The 15,845-nt window shown below is 44.6% G+C and overlaps 1 protein-coding gene across 1 annotated transcript in view; it reads right to left on the reverse strand.

The window, feature by feature from the left end:
- The window catches only part of LOC115092419 (trifunctional purine biosynthetic protein adenosine-3-like), a 131,152-nt gene that overhangs the window by 69,663 nt on the left and 45,644 nt on the right, over positions 1-15,845 (reverse strand). The window contains exons 9-10 of the mRNA XM_029603252.1: positions 10,847-11,015; positions 6,472-6,703 (exon numbers count right to left, since the gene is read on the reverse strand). Coding sequence (XP_029459112.1) covers positions 6,472-6,703; positions 10,847-11,015 — 401 coding nt within the window. The remainder of the gene's footprint in view (positions 1-6,471; positions 6,704-10,846; positions 11,016-15,845) is intronic.

Consider the following 15,845-nt stretch of genomic DNA (forward strand, 5'->3'; position numbering starts at 1 on the left):
ACAGTACCCCCATTCAAAGGGCAATTTCCTCTTTGGGTACCAGGCTTAGGTTTTGAAGGATGCGCGAGGTGGAACTGATGAAGCATCTCTTTGTCCAGGATATTGGTCCGAGGCTCCCAAGAGTTTTATTTGGGGCCGAAACCTTCCCATTTCAGAAGGTATTCAAAAGTCTTGCCTCCTGTATGAATGTCCAAGACTTCTTCGACTTTGTTTTCTAAGTCATCTTCTGCATTGATGACAGGTAGATCTAAAATCTTGGAAGAAAATTCGCTGAGTATGAGTGGTTTCAGGAGAGAAACGTGGAAAGCATTATGGATGTGGAGCCCAGGTGGTAGCATCAGACAATAGGTAACTTGGCCAATACGTTGAAGGATTGGGAATGGTTTCACGTACCGAGGAGCAAACCGAGAGGAGGGCAGTTTGAGTCTGAGGTGCTTGGTAGACAACCAGACCTTATCTCCTGATTTGAAGACTGGAGCTTGTGCATGGTGCGCGTCGTAATACTTCTTGGCACAATCACTCGCTTTGATTAGCATGTCTTTTGTCTGAACCCACAATTTATGGATATCATCAGCAGTAAATTGAGCTGCCGTGGACGTCACTGAGAGCTTCAGTGGAAGTGGCGGTGTTGGAGGACGTCCAAAAACCACTTCAGATGGTGACTTTCCAGTATAAGTTGCTGGATGAGAATTGATGGCGAATTCAGCCCATGGAAGCAATTTGGCCCAGTTGTTTTGTCGGGACGTGACATAGGCTCGTATAAACTGCTTCATTGTACGATTCATCCGTTCCATCTGGCCATTCAACTGCGAATGGTAAGCTGAGGTGTAGTCTAGAATGATGTCAAACAACTTGCAGAAAACCTTCCAGAATCATGCCGTGAATTGGGACCCACGGTCAGATACGATGTGTGAAGATAGGCCGTGGAGGCGGAATATGTGCATTATGAAGAGCTTTGCAAGCTTCAAGGCTAAAGGTATGCCAGGGAGTGCCACGAAGTGTGCCATCTTGCTAAAGTGATCCACAGTCACCCAGATGGTGTTCATTCCTCCGGAAGCAGGTAAATCAACTACAAAGTCAATAGCGATGTGCGACCAGGATCAATCCGGAACTGGCAAAGGTTGCATTTGACCCCACGGTGGTCCAGAGGCCGGTTTGTTCTTGGTGCAGTTGATGCAGGATGCCACGTATGAATAGGTATCCTTTTTGATGGTAGGCCACCAATACAGCTCCTGTATCCTGAGTAGGGTTTGGCGTTGATCAGGATGGCCAGTCAGCTTGGAATTGTGCGCCCAGAAGAGCACTTTCTTCCTGAGGTTCTTTGGAACAATAGTCTTCCCAACGGGCACAGACTGAGTGGATGTCAAGAAGATTTTCTTCGGGTCAATTATGTGCTGTGGCTCACCAGGCACATCCTCTGAATGAAATGAGCGTGACAATGCATCTGCTCTGGTATTTCGATCTCCAGGGCGGAACTTGAGCACAAAATCGAAACGGTTGAAGAATAAAGACCATCTGGCCTGTCTGTAATTCAGCCGTTATGCGTGGCGAAGATACTCAAGGTTCTTTTGATCCGTGAAGATGGTTATTTGATGTTGAGCGCCTTCGAGCCAAGGCCGCCATTCCTCGAATGCAAGCTTTATTGCCAGGAGCTCCTTGTCGCCGATCCAGTAGTTCTTCTCGGCTGGAGAGAATCTTCGTGAGAAGAATGGACATAAGGCTTTCGAGTCTCTAGCTTGGCTTAACACAGCCCCTATCCCCACATCTGAAGCATCGACTTCTACTATGAAGGGCTTATTGGGGTCTGGATGCCGTAAGCATGGTTCTGTGGAGAAGCAGTCTTCAATTTCTGAATGCGGAAATGGCCTCCACTGACCATTTTGAAGCATTGGCACCCTTGCGGGTCATCGCAGTTAAGGGTACAGTTAAAGAAGAGTAGTTCTTTATAAAGCTTCGATAATAGTTGGTGAACCCCAGGAATCTCCTTAAAGCTTTCAGGTTGATAGGTTGGGACCAATTCTTGATACTTTCAAGTTTGTGAGGGTCCATTTGGAAGCCTTCTTTATACACTATGTAGCCTAGAAAAGGCACAGAGTCTTTGTAAAATTCACACTTAGAGAGTTTGGTGTACTGATGGTGTTCGTGGAGGTGGTGGAGTACTTGCTTGACGTCAGTAATGTGGGTGCTCAAATCCTGGGAAAAGATAAGTATATCGTCCAGGTAGACCACAACGTTCTTGTACAGCAGATCTCACAAGATGTCATTCATCATATTTTGGAAAATGGCGGGTGCATTACACAACCCGAACGGCATCACAAGATACTCGAAGTGGCCGTCTCGCGTATTAAAGGCTGTTTTCCATTCATCGCCGCTCCGAATGTGAATGAGGTTGTAAGCCCCCTTCAGGTCAAGCTTTGAAAATATCTTGGCCCCTTGCTGTTGCGGTCTGCACCGCTTCCTCTCCCTTGTGCCTGACCAGTGCCTACCTTCGTGGCTGGAGATGCCGCGCTCCGCGATCCCAGGGTCCCAAGACGCCGATGGCTCCACATGGCGTCCGCCATTTCCTGCCTGTTTTGCCGTGGCCTCGCGCGCGAGTGCGCTCACTTTGTGCGTCCAGCACCCGGAAGTCGAGCCCCTGCAATGATGACGTCACACACCCAGGGCGATTTAACCGGCGCCCGGACGCCATCTCATCGCCTTGCAACGAGGTTCACTACTGCCTTGTAGTTCTGAGTTGTGTATCGTCTTCACTGAGTTCCTGTCGCTGACCTTGGATTGCCTTGACTACGCTTTGCCTGCCGCCTGCCTCTGACCCTGGTTTGTTCCCGACTACGCTTGCCTGCCGCCTGCCCTGATCTTGGCCTGCTCCTGTTTGCCCAGCCTGCTGCCTGCCACTGATCTCGGCTCGTCTCTGGTCCTGCTTCAGTCTTCAGCTTGCTCCAGTTCCTGCTTGCTACGGAATCCGTTCCAGGTTACAGCTTGCACCAGCTCCTGCTTGTCACAGACTTTGTTTCAGGCTACGCCTGCTCCTGTTCCCGTTTGCCACAGAGACTCTATTACTATCCTCCGCCTGCCTCAGTATCCGCCCTACCACGTACCTTTGGACTTCCTTGCTCTCATCCCGGCTTATCGCCATCCCTGTCACTGGACTCTCTCTATTGCCCAAGTCCCAAGGTGCCAGAACCCTACGAGCTCCTCCTGGGGGGTTCCTGGTTCCCAGGTGAACACCTCGAGCCCCTGGCTCCGCCTCCCGGCCTACCCTATCACTCAAGGTAGGCCGGCCCAAGGGTCCACTACTTCGCCTGCAGTATCAGACTGCAACACTTGCAGCCTGTCAAACAGCTCCAAGATTAATGGCAAGGGGTAACGGTCTTTGATCGTGATCTCATTTAGACCTCGGTAATCGAAACATGGACATAGGGTACCGTCCTTCTTTCCTACAAAGAAAAAGCCTGCGCCGGCTGGCGACTTTGATGGTCAGATAAAGCCCTTCTGGAGATTTTCTTCAATGTATTCCGACACTGCTTTATTCTCGAGAGCTGAGAGGGGGTACACTCTTCCCTTCAGTGGCTCAGTGTTGGGCTTCAGTCTTATTGCACAGTCATAGGGCCTATGTGGAGGAAGAATATCAGCCGCTTCTTTGGAGAATATATCCCCGAAGGATGCATATTGGGGCGGCAGTCCTGGCATCGCTGAAGTCGTAGGCATGCATATAATAGGCGAGATCTCCTTAAGGCACTTCCCATGACATTCTGGGCCCCAGTGAGAGAGATCCAGAGACGCCCAGTCAAATTGTAGTTGGTGCACTTGCAGCCAGGGTAACCCCAGGACGATAGGGTGCATGGCCTTTTCCAGTACAAAGAAGGAGAGCGATTCCGTATGGAGAGCTCCGGTGCGGAGAGTAACTAGAACGGTTTGGTAAGTCACGTCGCCCGGTAAGGACTCTCCGTGAATGGAGGACAACAGTAGTGGATCTTTTAATTTGATGAGGGGGATCCTCAAGTCTTCTACTAGACATCTGAGAATGGAGTTGCCTCCTGCCCCTGAGTCCACCAGGGCAGGACTCTGAACCGTGATCGGTCCGTAGGTCAAAGAGACTGGGAGAGAGAGCGGAGGAGAGGTCACGGTATGGGCTAAGAACAGTCCTCCTGCAGGACTTAAGCCCATCCGTTTCCTGGACGAATGGAGCATGTAGCGACATCATGGCCGGACTGACCACAGTACATGCAAAGGCCGCGCTTCTTCCGAAATCTTCTCTCCTTGAAGGTCAAGTGTCCATGACCAAGTTGCATTGGTTCATCTTTATCAGCAGAAGGGGTTACTGGAACCATCTGAGAAGCACAGACAGCACTAGCTGGTTTTAACCTGGGTGACACCTTAGGCTGGAGTCCCTTCACCTTGTCCCGGCGTCGGTGATCAATCTTAGTGGCCAAGGCTATTAATTCATCCAGCGAGTCATGTGTTTGGTGAGCAGCCAGTTCGTCCTTCTAATGTTTATCCAGGCCTTTGCAAAAGAGAGTCTTGAGACATTTGGGGGCCCAGCGGAGTTCTGCCGCAAGAGTTTTGAACTCTATGGCAAATTCAGCCAATGATCTGTTGCCTTGCTTGAAATCCACTAAAGCAGAACCGGCTACAGAAGTTCGAGCAGGGTCATCGAAAATGGATTTAAACAAGTCCATAAATCCTTCTATGTCCTGCAAAATGGAGTCCTTGCATTCCCACAAGGTGGATGCCCAAGACAAGGCTCTACCATCCAGGTATGAAAGGATGTAGGTAGTCTTGGAGAGAGCTGTAGGAAATAGAGACGGCTGTAAGGTAAAATGCATGCAGCACTGGTTCAAAAAGCCCCGGGTCTTCTGGATTTCTCCAGAAAAGCGGTTTGGAGCCGCCAGTGATACAGCAGTCTTTAAAGTTACCTCCTGTAACTGACCTTCTTGGTTGGAGGCAGTGCCTTGAACCTTCTGTGTGTGTAGCTGATGAAACGCTGAAGTAAGTTTCTCCAAGACTTCTTGCTGCTCCGTAATGCGCTGGACCAGGCCCGGTATGGCCTGCAAGGCATTAAGTTATGCCGAATCCATGGAGTTAGCAATCTGTTAGGGAGTTAGCAAACAGATAGAGATATTTGTGGGTGGATCCTTGGACCAGTGGCAGATGACCACGCCCCCAGGGGGAAGACCCGAGAGGGACCACCGGTCAGGCTCAGAGTTTGGAGATAGACACACACTAAATATTTTATTAAACCATATAAGGAACCACCAGAGGTGGCAGTAGTGAGCTGGAGTGCCCGACAGGGCCGTAGTCTCTCAGGTACTGGAACAGCAATCCCTAGATGGCTGAGCTGTTGAGAAACTGAATATAGTGAGTAGGCAGGGTATGCAGAGTTCTGGTAAGGAACCTTGATAGTACACTCACACAATGGTCTCATAGAAGCCCAGGAGCTGGAATGAATAGGCCCTTGAGGAGCGAGTAGCTGGTTCCAGGGAAAGCTCTGAGAGAGCGATGGTAACTCACTGGTGTAGTTGGCAGTGATGATTTCCAGGCAGAAGAGAATACAGAGTAAGTCTGGGAACAAGGGTCCTCGAGGAGCGAGTGCTGGTTCCAGACTGTCACCTGAAAAACAAAGGAAAGAGCGAGACCCCCGAGGAGTGGGTACCCCTGGTAAGTCCGAGGAGGCAGAGAAGCTTGGAATCCGAAGCGAGTCCATTCCATTCCCTGCTAACTCGATATGTTAGCAAATTCTAAGACCTTATATATCCATCGCGGGTGACGTCATCTCAGGGGGACTCCCCTGAGGTTCGCGCCATCGCCGGTACTTCAGTCGGGGCCGCGCCGCGCCCCTAGGCCTCCAGGAAACATGGTGGGTTGTAGCGTCTAGCCGGTCCGGGGACACCAGAGGACTTCGGCAGAAGGATGCCGCGACAGCCAATCTTCCTGCGGTTGAAGAGGGAGTCACCAAAGAGGTAAGAAGGGAGGACAGAGGGCGTCAGAAACTGACGGACACAACACAGGATAAACAATTTTAAGTCCTTCAGTCTCACCTCGTAAGGCTTCTGGTCACCTTCCTGATTATCTCTTCTCTAAGTTGCTCTAGATGCATAACCTCTATTACTGAGCATACCATTCCAGATAAGATTCTATGCATGAACGTTACAGACATATCTTCCACTTAGCATGGGTTTCTATCATAGGTGGAATATAAATAGATTTAATTAAATAAATAAATAAATATCCACTTCCTTTTCTTTGGCTGACTTTTCTGCAAGCCCTGCATCTTGCTAACTCTTCCAACTGCCTTATGTTTAATCACCACCCATAAGGTAATCATAAATGATCAGTTCCTGATCTCTCTTTTCATGGTTGTCAGTGCTTCATTACTATCATGTGCTGCTCCATCAAGTTTCTGAGTCCCAAAAGTATGACTCTTGCAAGACTAATCACAGTAAGATTTTCAACTAGTGACCTAATGCACACCTGGACTGCTTCAGGCAGGCTGCAGCCCGATAACCAATGTCCTTTCTGAACATGGCACCAGGGTAATGGATAGCTGCTATCCCTTTGTTGGCTTCCTCCAGAGCTGACGTTAGATCATTATTAATAGCCGTTACTGTAAGGACTCTTCCACCATACGTCACCACTTTGCCATCTTTCAATGCTGTCCTTCCACGGAAAACCAAAAGACCTAATTCTTCAGCTTGAGAAATCCCTACAGCATTCAGAAAAATAAATCAGATAATATTATGACTGTAATAAACCCATTTTTTGTTGCCCTTTGTAAGTCCTTTATTAAAAACATGCATTTTCATCTACCTTATACTGTGAATTCTCACTTTGATATCCTTGGCTTACAAAGTCATTATAAATAAGTCATTATAAATAAGTCATTAAGTCATTGTGTATAAATCATTATACACAATGAAATAACATTTATGAGATATCAGGATGTGCAGCTTTCATACTGTTGATGCAACTCCATCATTGCTTTCTGCTTTTACGGCAGGGGGAAAAAAGGAAAAGGGGAATTAAATTCAGATAGCAACCAACTGGGAAAACAAATAAGCATGGGAATAGCTTGCTGATGCGGCTGTTACTACCTTTAACCAATAAGCCTGATACTTTCGATGCAACTCCAACATTGCTCTCTGCTTCAACAGCAAGAGGTAACAGGGAGTTGGACTCAGACAGCAACCAACAAGGGCTCTGACTTTGACAGTTTGGGAAACCAAGTAAGGGGGTGACTTGTATGGTGCAGCAGTTACTACCATAAGCTTGCTGGGCAAACTGGATGGACCATTTGGTCCTTTTCTGCTGTCCTTTTCTATGTTTCTATGTGATGCACGGAACTAGTTGAGACAATCCTGCGTTTCCAACATGCTATTTGCAATTCCTCTGAAACAGCTTCAGCGCTGGCAGCAAGTGCGGCAGGGGATGGCACTAGATGAAGATATCTGTTTGTTACACATGCTCTTCTTGGGAGGGGATAAAGAAGAACTAGCAGGGTGGTCATGCTTATTCAGTGCCATAGCTAGAGAATTTAGCATCTTGTGCTGAACTAGCAGGAAGTGTCCCGCACACATCCTCTCTTCTCCTCTTTCACCAGCACATACCAGAGCAGTCTATGCCCCTCACAAAGACGCATTTTGTACCTCAACACAGTCTTCCCCCATCTACCCAAACTGCAGCCCTGTCTATATTCATATTACATACAAAATCTTCCTGCTTGTTAAAAAATGTAACAGATATCACTGAGAAAAACTATTACTATACTAATTACTATGCAATGTTTCCTCATTCTTTGTAATGTTAATAAAAACAAGTTATAAATTGTTGGAAATATGTTTCATGGCAGTGTGCTGGACTGGAGTGGAGGAATAACCTAGTGTTTTGTTCAGTAGACTGTGACCCAGGGAAGGCAGAGTTCAAATCCTGCGACACTCCTTATGGGGCAGATTTTCAAACGGTTACGCGCACTGGGCCTATTTTCAAAAGGCCCGGTGACGCGCATAAAGCCCTAGGACGCGTGTAAGTCCCGGGGCTTGAAAAAAGGGGTGGGGCGTGGGCGGTCTAGGGCAGTCTGTGGGCGGGGTCAGCGGCTCCTGGCACAGCAGCTATTTGCTGCTGTGTCAGAGATCGCGTGCCGGCAATTTGCCGGCACGCGCAAAAGGTAAAATAAAGATCGGGGGGGGGGGGGGGTTAGAGTAGGACTAGGGGGTGAAAGGTTAGGGGAAGGGGTGGGAAAGTCAGGCTAGGGGGAAGGGGACGGGGGAAGGCAGCGTGGCTCGGCACACACAAGGTGCACAATTGTGCACCCCCTTACACGTGCCAACCCTTGATTTTTTAACTTGCGCGCCTGCGAGTGCAAGTTATAAAATCGGGTGTACGTGTGCGCACACCGTGTAGCGCACGCACCTTTTTAAAATCTACCCCTATGATCTTAGGCAAGTCATGTCACCCTTCACTGCTTTAGGTACCAACCTAAGGGCTCTATTTACTGAGCATTTTTCCTATAGACACAAAATGGGAGAAAGTCTTTAGTAAATGACCTCATTAAATTGTAAACCCACTAGGGATAGGGAAATACCTATAGTACCTAAATGTAATCAACTCTGAAGTGTCATGAAAAGCAGAATTAAAAATCAAAATTAAAAATTATTGAATTAGCTAGTACTGAACAGTTTTGAGTTACTTGGGCGTCCGTACTGCTCTGTATATGTACTTGCTTGCTTCCTGTTTGTGAGTTGAGTTGCTGGCTGCTTGCAGCTCCATTATACCTTGTTAATAAAAGCAGTGCTCTTTTACTGCTCTTGCAAAAAAGAAACCATCTCCCCTGTCATTCATGCCCGCAACCTAGGAGTCATAATTGACAATGAACTATCCTTCAAGAACCACATCACTACTAAAATCAAAGACGGATATCACAAACTCCTAACCCTACGCCGCCTAAAACCTTTCCTTTCCCCCAACGACTTCAGAACAGTCCTTCAACTACTCATCTTCTCCAGCCTGGACTACTGCAACTCCCTGCTATTCAACTTACCTCTCACCACCATCTGACCACTCCAAATCCTCCAAATTACAGCCGCCAGAATACTCACTGGAACTAAAAAAACACGATCTCATTACTCCTACACTTATATCACTACACTGGCTCCCAATAAAATTTGAAAAACAAACAAACTGGCTAAGTACATCCATAAAACTACACTCTCCAAACAAAAACCTCTGCTCAGCTAACAAAGGTCTATTAAAGATTCCACCTGCTCGTTCCAAATAACTTACCTCAACTCGGAAGAGAGCCATATCCCTAGGAAACATATCCCTGTTGGAAACAGGATGCTGGGCTTGATGGACCCTTGGTCTGACCCAGTATGGCATTTTCTTATGTTCTTATGTTCTTAAGTCCCAAACTCTGGAACACCCTCCCAACCTAACTTAGAACATAGCAAAATTTAAAAACCTTTAAAAAAGAGCTAAAAACCTGGATCTTTACCAAAGCCTACCAAAACACCCAATGACTCTCAGATATTACTTCCCTCCTACTGGCCCTATGCAAACATGTGGAACCAATGCAAGCACGTAATACAACGCATAACTGAAACTGTATAGTTTGACATCCGAACTACGTTTATAAAGCCTGCAATATCTATGTTAACAATCTATGTTAAACATCAAAACTTAGTAAACCGTTGCGATGGCGAAACCGAACGACTGTATATAAAACTCGATAGATAAATAAATAAATAAACTCCATTTTTCCACAGAACTCTAACAGTGAGATATCATTTGTGATGTACTGCCAATTTGTTATCAAAAGGTTGGAAAATAAAATGCTCTTACTTGGGAGTGAAGCAAGAATTGTCTGCCTCTGTATGTGTACATTCACCAGTGATACCTCACTGTAACAGCCTCCATGGATATAAAATGAAATAGGACACATATCATCTTAGAAGGGCATGCCAGTTTACTTAGATTCACAATGGTGAGAAAGACTAAGTAGGAGGAGCTTTCACACATTTTTGGCAGTGATGGCTTCCCATGAAGGAAGCAATCCAAATGAAAAAAGGGAATCAGAAATTGTGTTTGCATAATACTGCTAATAAATTAACTTTAAAGAATGTTTGCTAGTGCTGCTGATTTAAGGATTTGAAAAACAATTTTTTGCAACTGAGATAACCAGCTTAGATGTAGTTTATGACTGTTGCTGAAAGTCTATATAATGACGAACAACAGAACATTTATTTATTTTGGAACAAGCTGATCCAGTCCTAGTTTTACCCCATTTTATGTACTGACTTGGAGTCAGGACTGTATCAGCCTGTCCTGAGAACATGGAGCTAGTGAGTAACCCTATCATGTATATGGATGCCTTTCCCCTATGGAGATCCATGCATAAACTATATGCACACATACTGCACAGGAGATCTCTAAGAGATCTCTAAATAACCAGAAATGGCTGAGATTCCTTTGTACTATAGCTTTTAAGAACAAATGTAGGCCCACCCAGTAGTTTAAGAAATAAATGCTACGTACTGCCATGCAGAAGACCCGGGCAAGACTTCTACTCCCCAGGGTGGCTGGGACTAAGTAGGCAACATTCAGAGTCCCAGTCATCATGCAACAGTAATACCTAGTGGCCAAACTAGGGTCCATGTTAGCCAGGTTCCAGAGGAAGCTGTGGTTTGAATGAGGATTGTCACTCCAAATGGGTATAAAAATAACGGAAAAACCCAGGGTGGCTGTGAATGGTATTGTAGATCAGTAGAGACCAGTTCCAACTGAGCTGGAAGCCCAAACGAGCAGGAGAAAACAGCCAGGCAAAAAAAAATATGAAAAGAAGAGCAAAATTTACCAGTTATTTCCTGGCCCTTGGTGTTGCCTTCTGGGTGCTTGCCACTCATCATAACGACAGCAATGGCAGCTCTGTTCTCCAGCCACACTGGCATACAGCTACACAGCCTGCAGTCTACTATGGCACAAATCACGTCATAAAAATCATTTTTCAGCAGCGGGAGAATGACCTGCCAAAATGCATTACAGGAAGGAAGCAGAGCAGGTGTTCAATGATTTGCACGGTTACAGAGCAGGAAAAAAAAAGAACTAATGCAGCAAAGATTTCAGTTTGGGCTTAAATTTGGCATGTGAAGATCTCCATTCACGTCTCCAGCCAGAATATTCTTGCTTGTACAGGAAAGACAGTGATTGATGTGTCATCGTGCAATTTATGATATTAGCAGGATGGGGAGCATGGGCCAAGAAGGATTAAATTAAAAGGAAGGTGTCAGAAAGAGAAAGCCTTACCTTTATAGGTGTGCATGGGCACAGCACACATAATATGTACCAGAAAGTTTCACTTGATAGATATTAATGCCTGCGTATGAATACCTCCTTTGTAACCATTCTTTGTTTGTTTGTTGAGTTATAACTATGAATGTCATTTGTAAACCGTTGTGATCTATATTTATGCTTTTTATATACCATCATTCCAACAGAAGATCACAATGGTTTACATAAATTGTATTCGATTACTTTGTATGATATTGTATTAGCAGGCTCTTATTTAAAACTATGGTATCTATTCTAAAACAATGAATACATGCAAAGTCAACAATTTAATAGTGATATTTACTATTTCATAACATGATCAAATTTGAATTAATGACTGGAAAGGGGACAGCAAGCAAATCCATGGCTCTAGCACCTACATGGAATGATGGTATATAAAATGTCTAAATAAATAAATAAATACTGGAGACAGACTGAAAAACTGAGATCAGTGATAATTATCAGTGATAATTTGGGTACTTCCTGATGGGTGGGGCTTATCATATTATTATTGCTTGCTACGATACCAAGAACCCACCAACTCAGAGACAAAACTTATAATGCCTGAATACAATCATGGATTTTATCATTTCTCATTACCCCTTCCCCTAGATTTCCATTATCAAGATGTCATACCCAGAAATACACGGATTATAGGAGGCACTTTGGATCATGGCTCCTGATTTCTCCATCCATCTCTAATGCTTACAGGATGCTAACAGCTGCAGATGTAGAATTCTGCAGGGACAGATCCCAAGATGCACACTATCACAGTTTCTCACTACAGCAGCACTTCTCAAATTTCCCAGGGTTCAGCAGTGATTGCCTCACAAAGTCCTAGGTCCGGGCAAGGGTATTAGAAGCTCCAGCCATAAGCTTCTCCCACGCCCTCCAGTCCTAGGATCATTCTTCTTCCTAGTGCTATCTTTATGGAAAACAATGTGTTGGTACTTAATGCAAGATGCTTTTTTCTTTTTTTTGAGGGACCATAGGGCAAATCAAGCAGGTGGAGGAAAATGGTGCCAGCAAGTACCTCCTGAAAAAAAGTCCTTCTTCCTCTCTCTAACTTCCTCTTCCTCTTCCTCTCTCTGCTCACCCCCCACCCAAGCAGCAGAGATCATTTTACTGGCTCCTACCACCATAGATGAGGTCCTGGGACTGCAGCCAGTGGTTTATAGTGCTGCCTGAACCCAGAAGTGAAGGCAATTCAATGTGCAGCTGAAAGCCGCCACTGCGGGAGAGAGCCAGCAGAGCGAGGGAGATAGAGGGATAGCTTTGCATACAATGGAGGCAATGCATGCAAATCTGTCTCATGCATATTCATTAGGGATAGCCTGAAAAGCTAAGGGCTAGGAATAAATACCACTGAGTTATAGGGACCTTCATTTATTTCAGTTTTTACTTTATTTTGCCTGGGAAATTAAAGGTAATAACAAAAGAAATCAGCGGAAAAATGACTTTGTTATAATACATAGGAAAAACATCAGTGGAAAAATCACATTTCCACTGATTTCTTTTGTCATCACATTGAAATCCCCAGGAAAAATAAAATAAAAACTGAAAATGAAGGTCCCTAGCCATAATGCAGGGGAGGCCAGCTCCAATCCTTGAGAGCCACAAACAGGCTAAGTTTTCCGGATATCCACAAGGAATATGCATGACATAGATTTACATGCACTGCCTCCATTGTATGCAGATCTATCTAATGCATATTCCTTGTGGATATCCTGAAAACCTGGCCTGTTTGTGACTCTCAAGGACCAGAGTTGGCCACCCCTGCTATAATGGATACAGTTGAGAGGTTGTGCAAAGGATCAGATTCCTTTTGAAAGCAGCAGTTCAAAACCTCCCAAAATATTGCTGTACATCTGAGTCTCAGTTCTTGAGCTGCATTAAATGACTGAAATTTGGTAACATGCCATGCACCTCATTTTTTCTCTCATTCTATAATAAAGATATTCAGGCCAATCTGGAAGCTCTTCAGCTTAATAACCTAATAAAGAAAGGAAATCTATGTTTCTCACTCACTTAACATCTCATTTCAACATTCATCTACGTGTTTATAATTATTCATAGAACATCACATCAGATAATTTCTAGTGTTATTTAAGATTTACATCCACTGCCTCTCTCCACACAATGGGCCCCAAGCAGTAAAACACTTAAGTTGTTACTCATTTGCCAATTCTACTGAATAAAATCTCCTAAGATCTTCTACACTATTTTTATTATATATTTACCAAAACACTTTCAAGTAAAAAATTTTTTTTTACTTATCTTTGAATAAATATTCTCTGGGTCCCACTGTCTATAAATTCTCTATAATTAGACCACCCAACATAAGTTTGTGTTTCGGCAGCTACAACTGCCTGCATCAGGGTTACCACTCTTATTCCACTAAGCTGATTTTGTAAGATGGGTTGACTTAGTGAAATAAGAGTGGTAACCCTGATGCAGGCAGTTGTAGCTGCCGGAACACAAATTTATGTTGGTGGTCTAATTATAGAGAATTTATAGACAGTGGGACCCAGTGAATGTTTATTCAAAGATAATTACAAAATGTTTTTCAGTTGAAAGTGTTTTGGTAAATATATATTCCCTGTATGTACCCGGATCAGTCCAGACTCCTGAGTTGTGCCTCCCTTCCAGCAGATGGAGACAGAGAAAGTTTTACTGACACTGCCACTTATCCACATGTACTACCTGCAGTTCCTCAGTATTTCTCTATCTCCAGCAGATGGTAGATGGGTGCAAACCTGCAGTTCTGAGACAATTTCTGTTTTTTCTTTTTCAGCCTTCCTCCCCGGGGTTTTTTCTGGATCCTGAGAGATTTTCCCTGTCCGGTTGAGGCGGGCAGGCCAGGGATTGGTGACCCTTGTGTGTGCCTGACCCGTGTGCCCGTGGGGTGTAAATCTGGTGGTCCAGATCCCTCCCCTTCATGAGGCTGCTTGGTGGCTGCAGGCTCTGGGTATCCTTTTTCGTCTGAGACAGCCTGTCAAATTTTTATGATAGTAGGCTCTGTCTCAGTTTGGGGTACTTTTTGTACTTTTTGTATTAAAGTTTTACTAATGAGGATGTTGGGGAGATACCAGTTCCGGAGATGGTTTTCAGGGGTGATGAGTCAGACGAATTGAACGCAATCACTGTAAACTTGGAAGATGTGGTAGACCAGATTTACAAACTAAAGAGTAGCAAATTACCTGGACCGGATGGTATGCATCCTAGGGTACTGAAGGAACCAAAAAATGAAATTTCTGATCTATTAGTTAAAATTTGTAACCTACCATTAAAATCATCCATTGTACCTGAAGACTGGAGGATGGCCAATGTAACCCCAATATTTAAAAAAGGTTCCAGGGGCGATCAGGGTAACTATAGACCAGTGAGCCTGACTTCAGTGCCGGGAAAAATAGTGGAAACTATTCTCAAGATCAAAATCATAGAGCACATAGAAAGACACGGTTTAATGGAACACAGTCCACATGGATTTACCCAAGGGAAGCCTTGCCTAACAAATCTGCTTCATTTTTTTTGAAGGGGTTAATAAACATGTGGATAAAGGTGAACCGGTAGATGTAGTGTATTTGGATTTTCAGAAGGTGTCTGACAAAGTCCCTCAGGAGAGGCTTCTAAGAAAACTAAAAAGTCATGGGATAGGAGGCGATGTCCTTTCGTGGATTACAAACTGGTTAAAAGACAGGAAACAGAGAGTAGGATTAAATGGTTAATTTTCTCAGTGGAAAAGGGTAAACAGTGGAGTGCCTCAGGGATCTGTACTTGGACCGGTGCTTTTCAATATATATATAAATGATCTGGAAAGGAATATGACGAATGAGGTTATCAAATTTGTGGATGATACAAAATTATTCAGAGTAGTTAAATCACAAGCGGATTGTGATAAATTACAGAAGGACCTTGCAAGACTGGAAGATTGGGTATCCAAATGGCAGATGAAATTTAATGTGGACAAGTGCAAGATGTTGCATATAGGGAAAAATAACTCTTGCTGTAGTTACATGATATTAGGTTCCATATTAGGAGCTACCACCCAGGAAAAAGATCTAGGCATCATAGTGGATAATACATTGAAATCGTCAGCTCAGTGTGCTGCAGCAGTCAAAAAAGCAAACAATGTTAGGAATTATTAGGAAGGGAATGGTTAATAAAACGGAAAATGTCATAATGCCTCTATATTGCTCCATGGTGAGACCGCACCTTGAATTCTGTGTACAGTTCTGGTCGCTGCATCACAAAAAAGATATAGTTGCGATGGAGAAGGTACAGAGAAGGGCAACCAAATGATAGAGGGGATGGAACAGGTCCCCTATGAGGAAAGGTTGAAGAGGTTAGGGCTGTTCAGCTTGGAGAAGAGACGGCTGAGGGGGGTTCTGATAGAGGTCTTTAAGATCGTGAGAGGTCTTGAACGAGTAGATGCAACTCGGTTATTTACACTTTCGAATAATAGAAGGACTAGGGGGCATTCCATGAAGTTAGCAAGTAGCACATTTAAGACTAATCAGAGAAAA

The sequence above is a fragment of the Rhinatrema bivittatum genome, chromosome 5, assembly GCF_901001135.1.
Source record: "Rhinatrema bivittatum chromosome 5, aRhiBiv1.1, whole genome shotgun sequence".
Classification (NCBI taxonomy): domain Eukaryota; kingdom Metazoa; phylum Chordata; class Amphibia; order Gymnophiona; family Rhinatrematidae; genus Rhinatrema; species Rhinatrema bivittatum.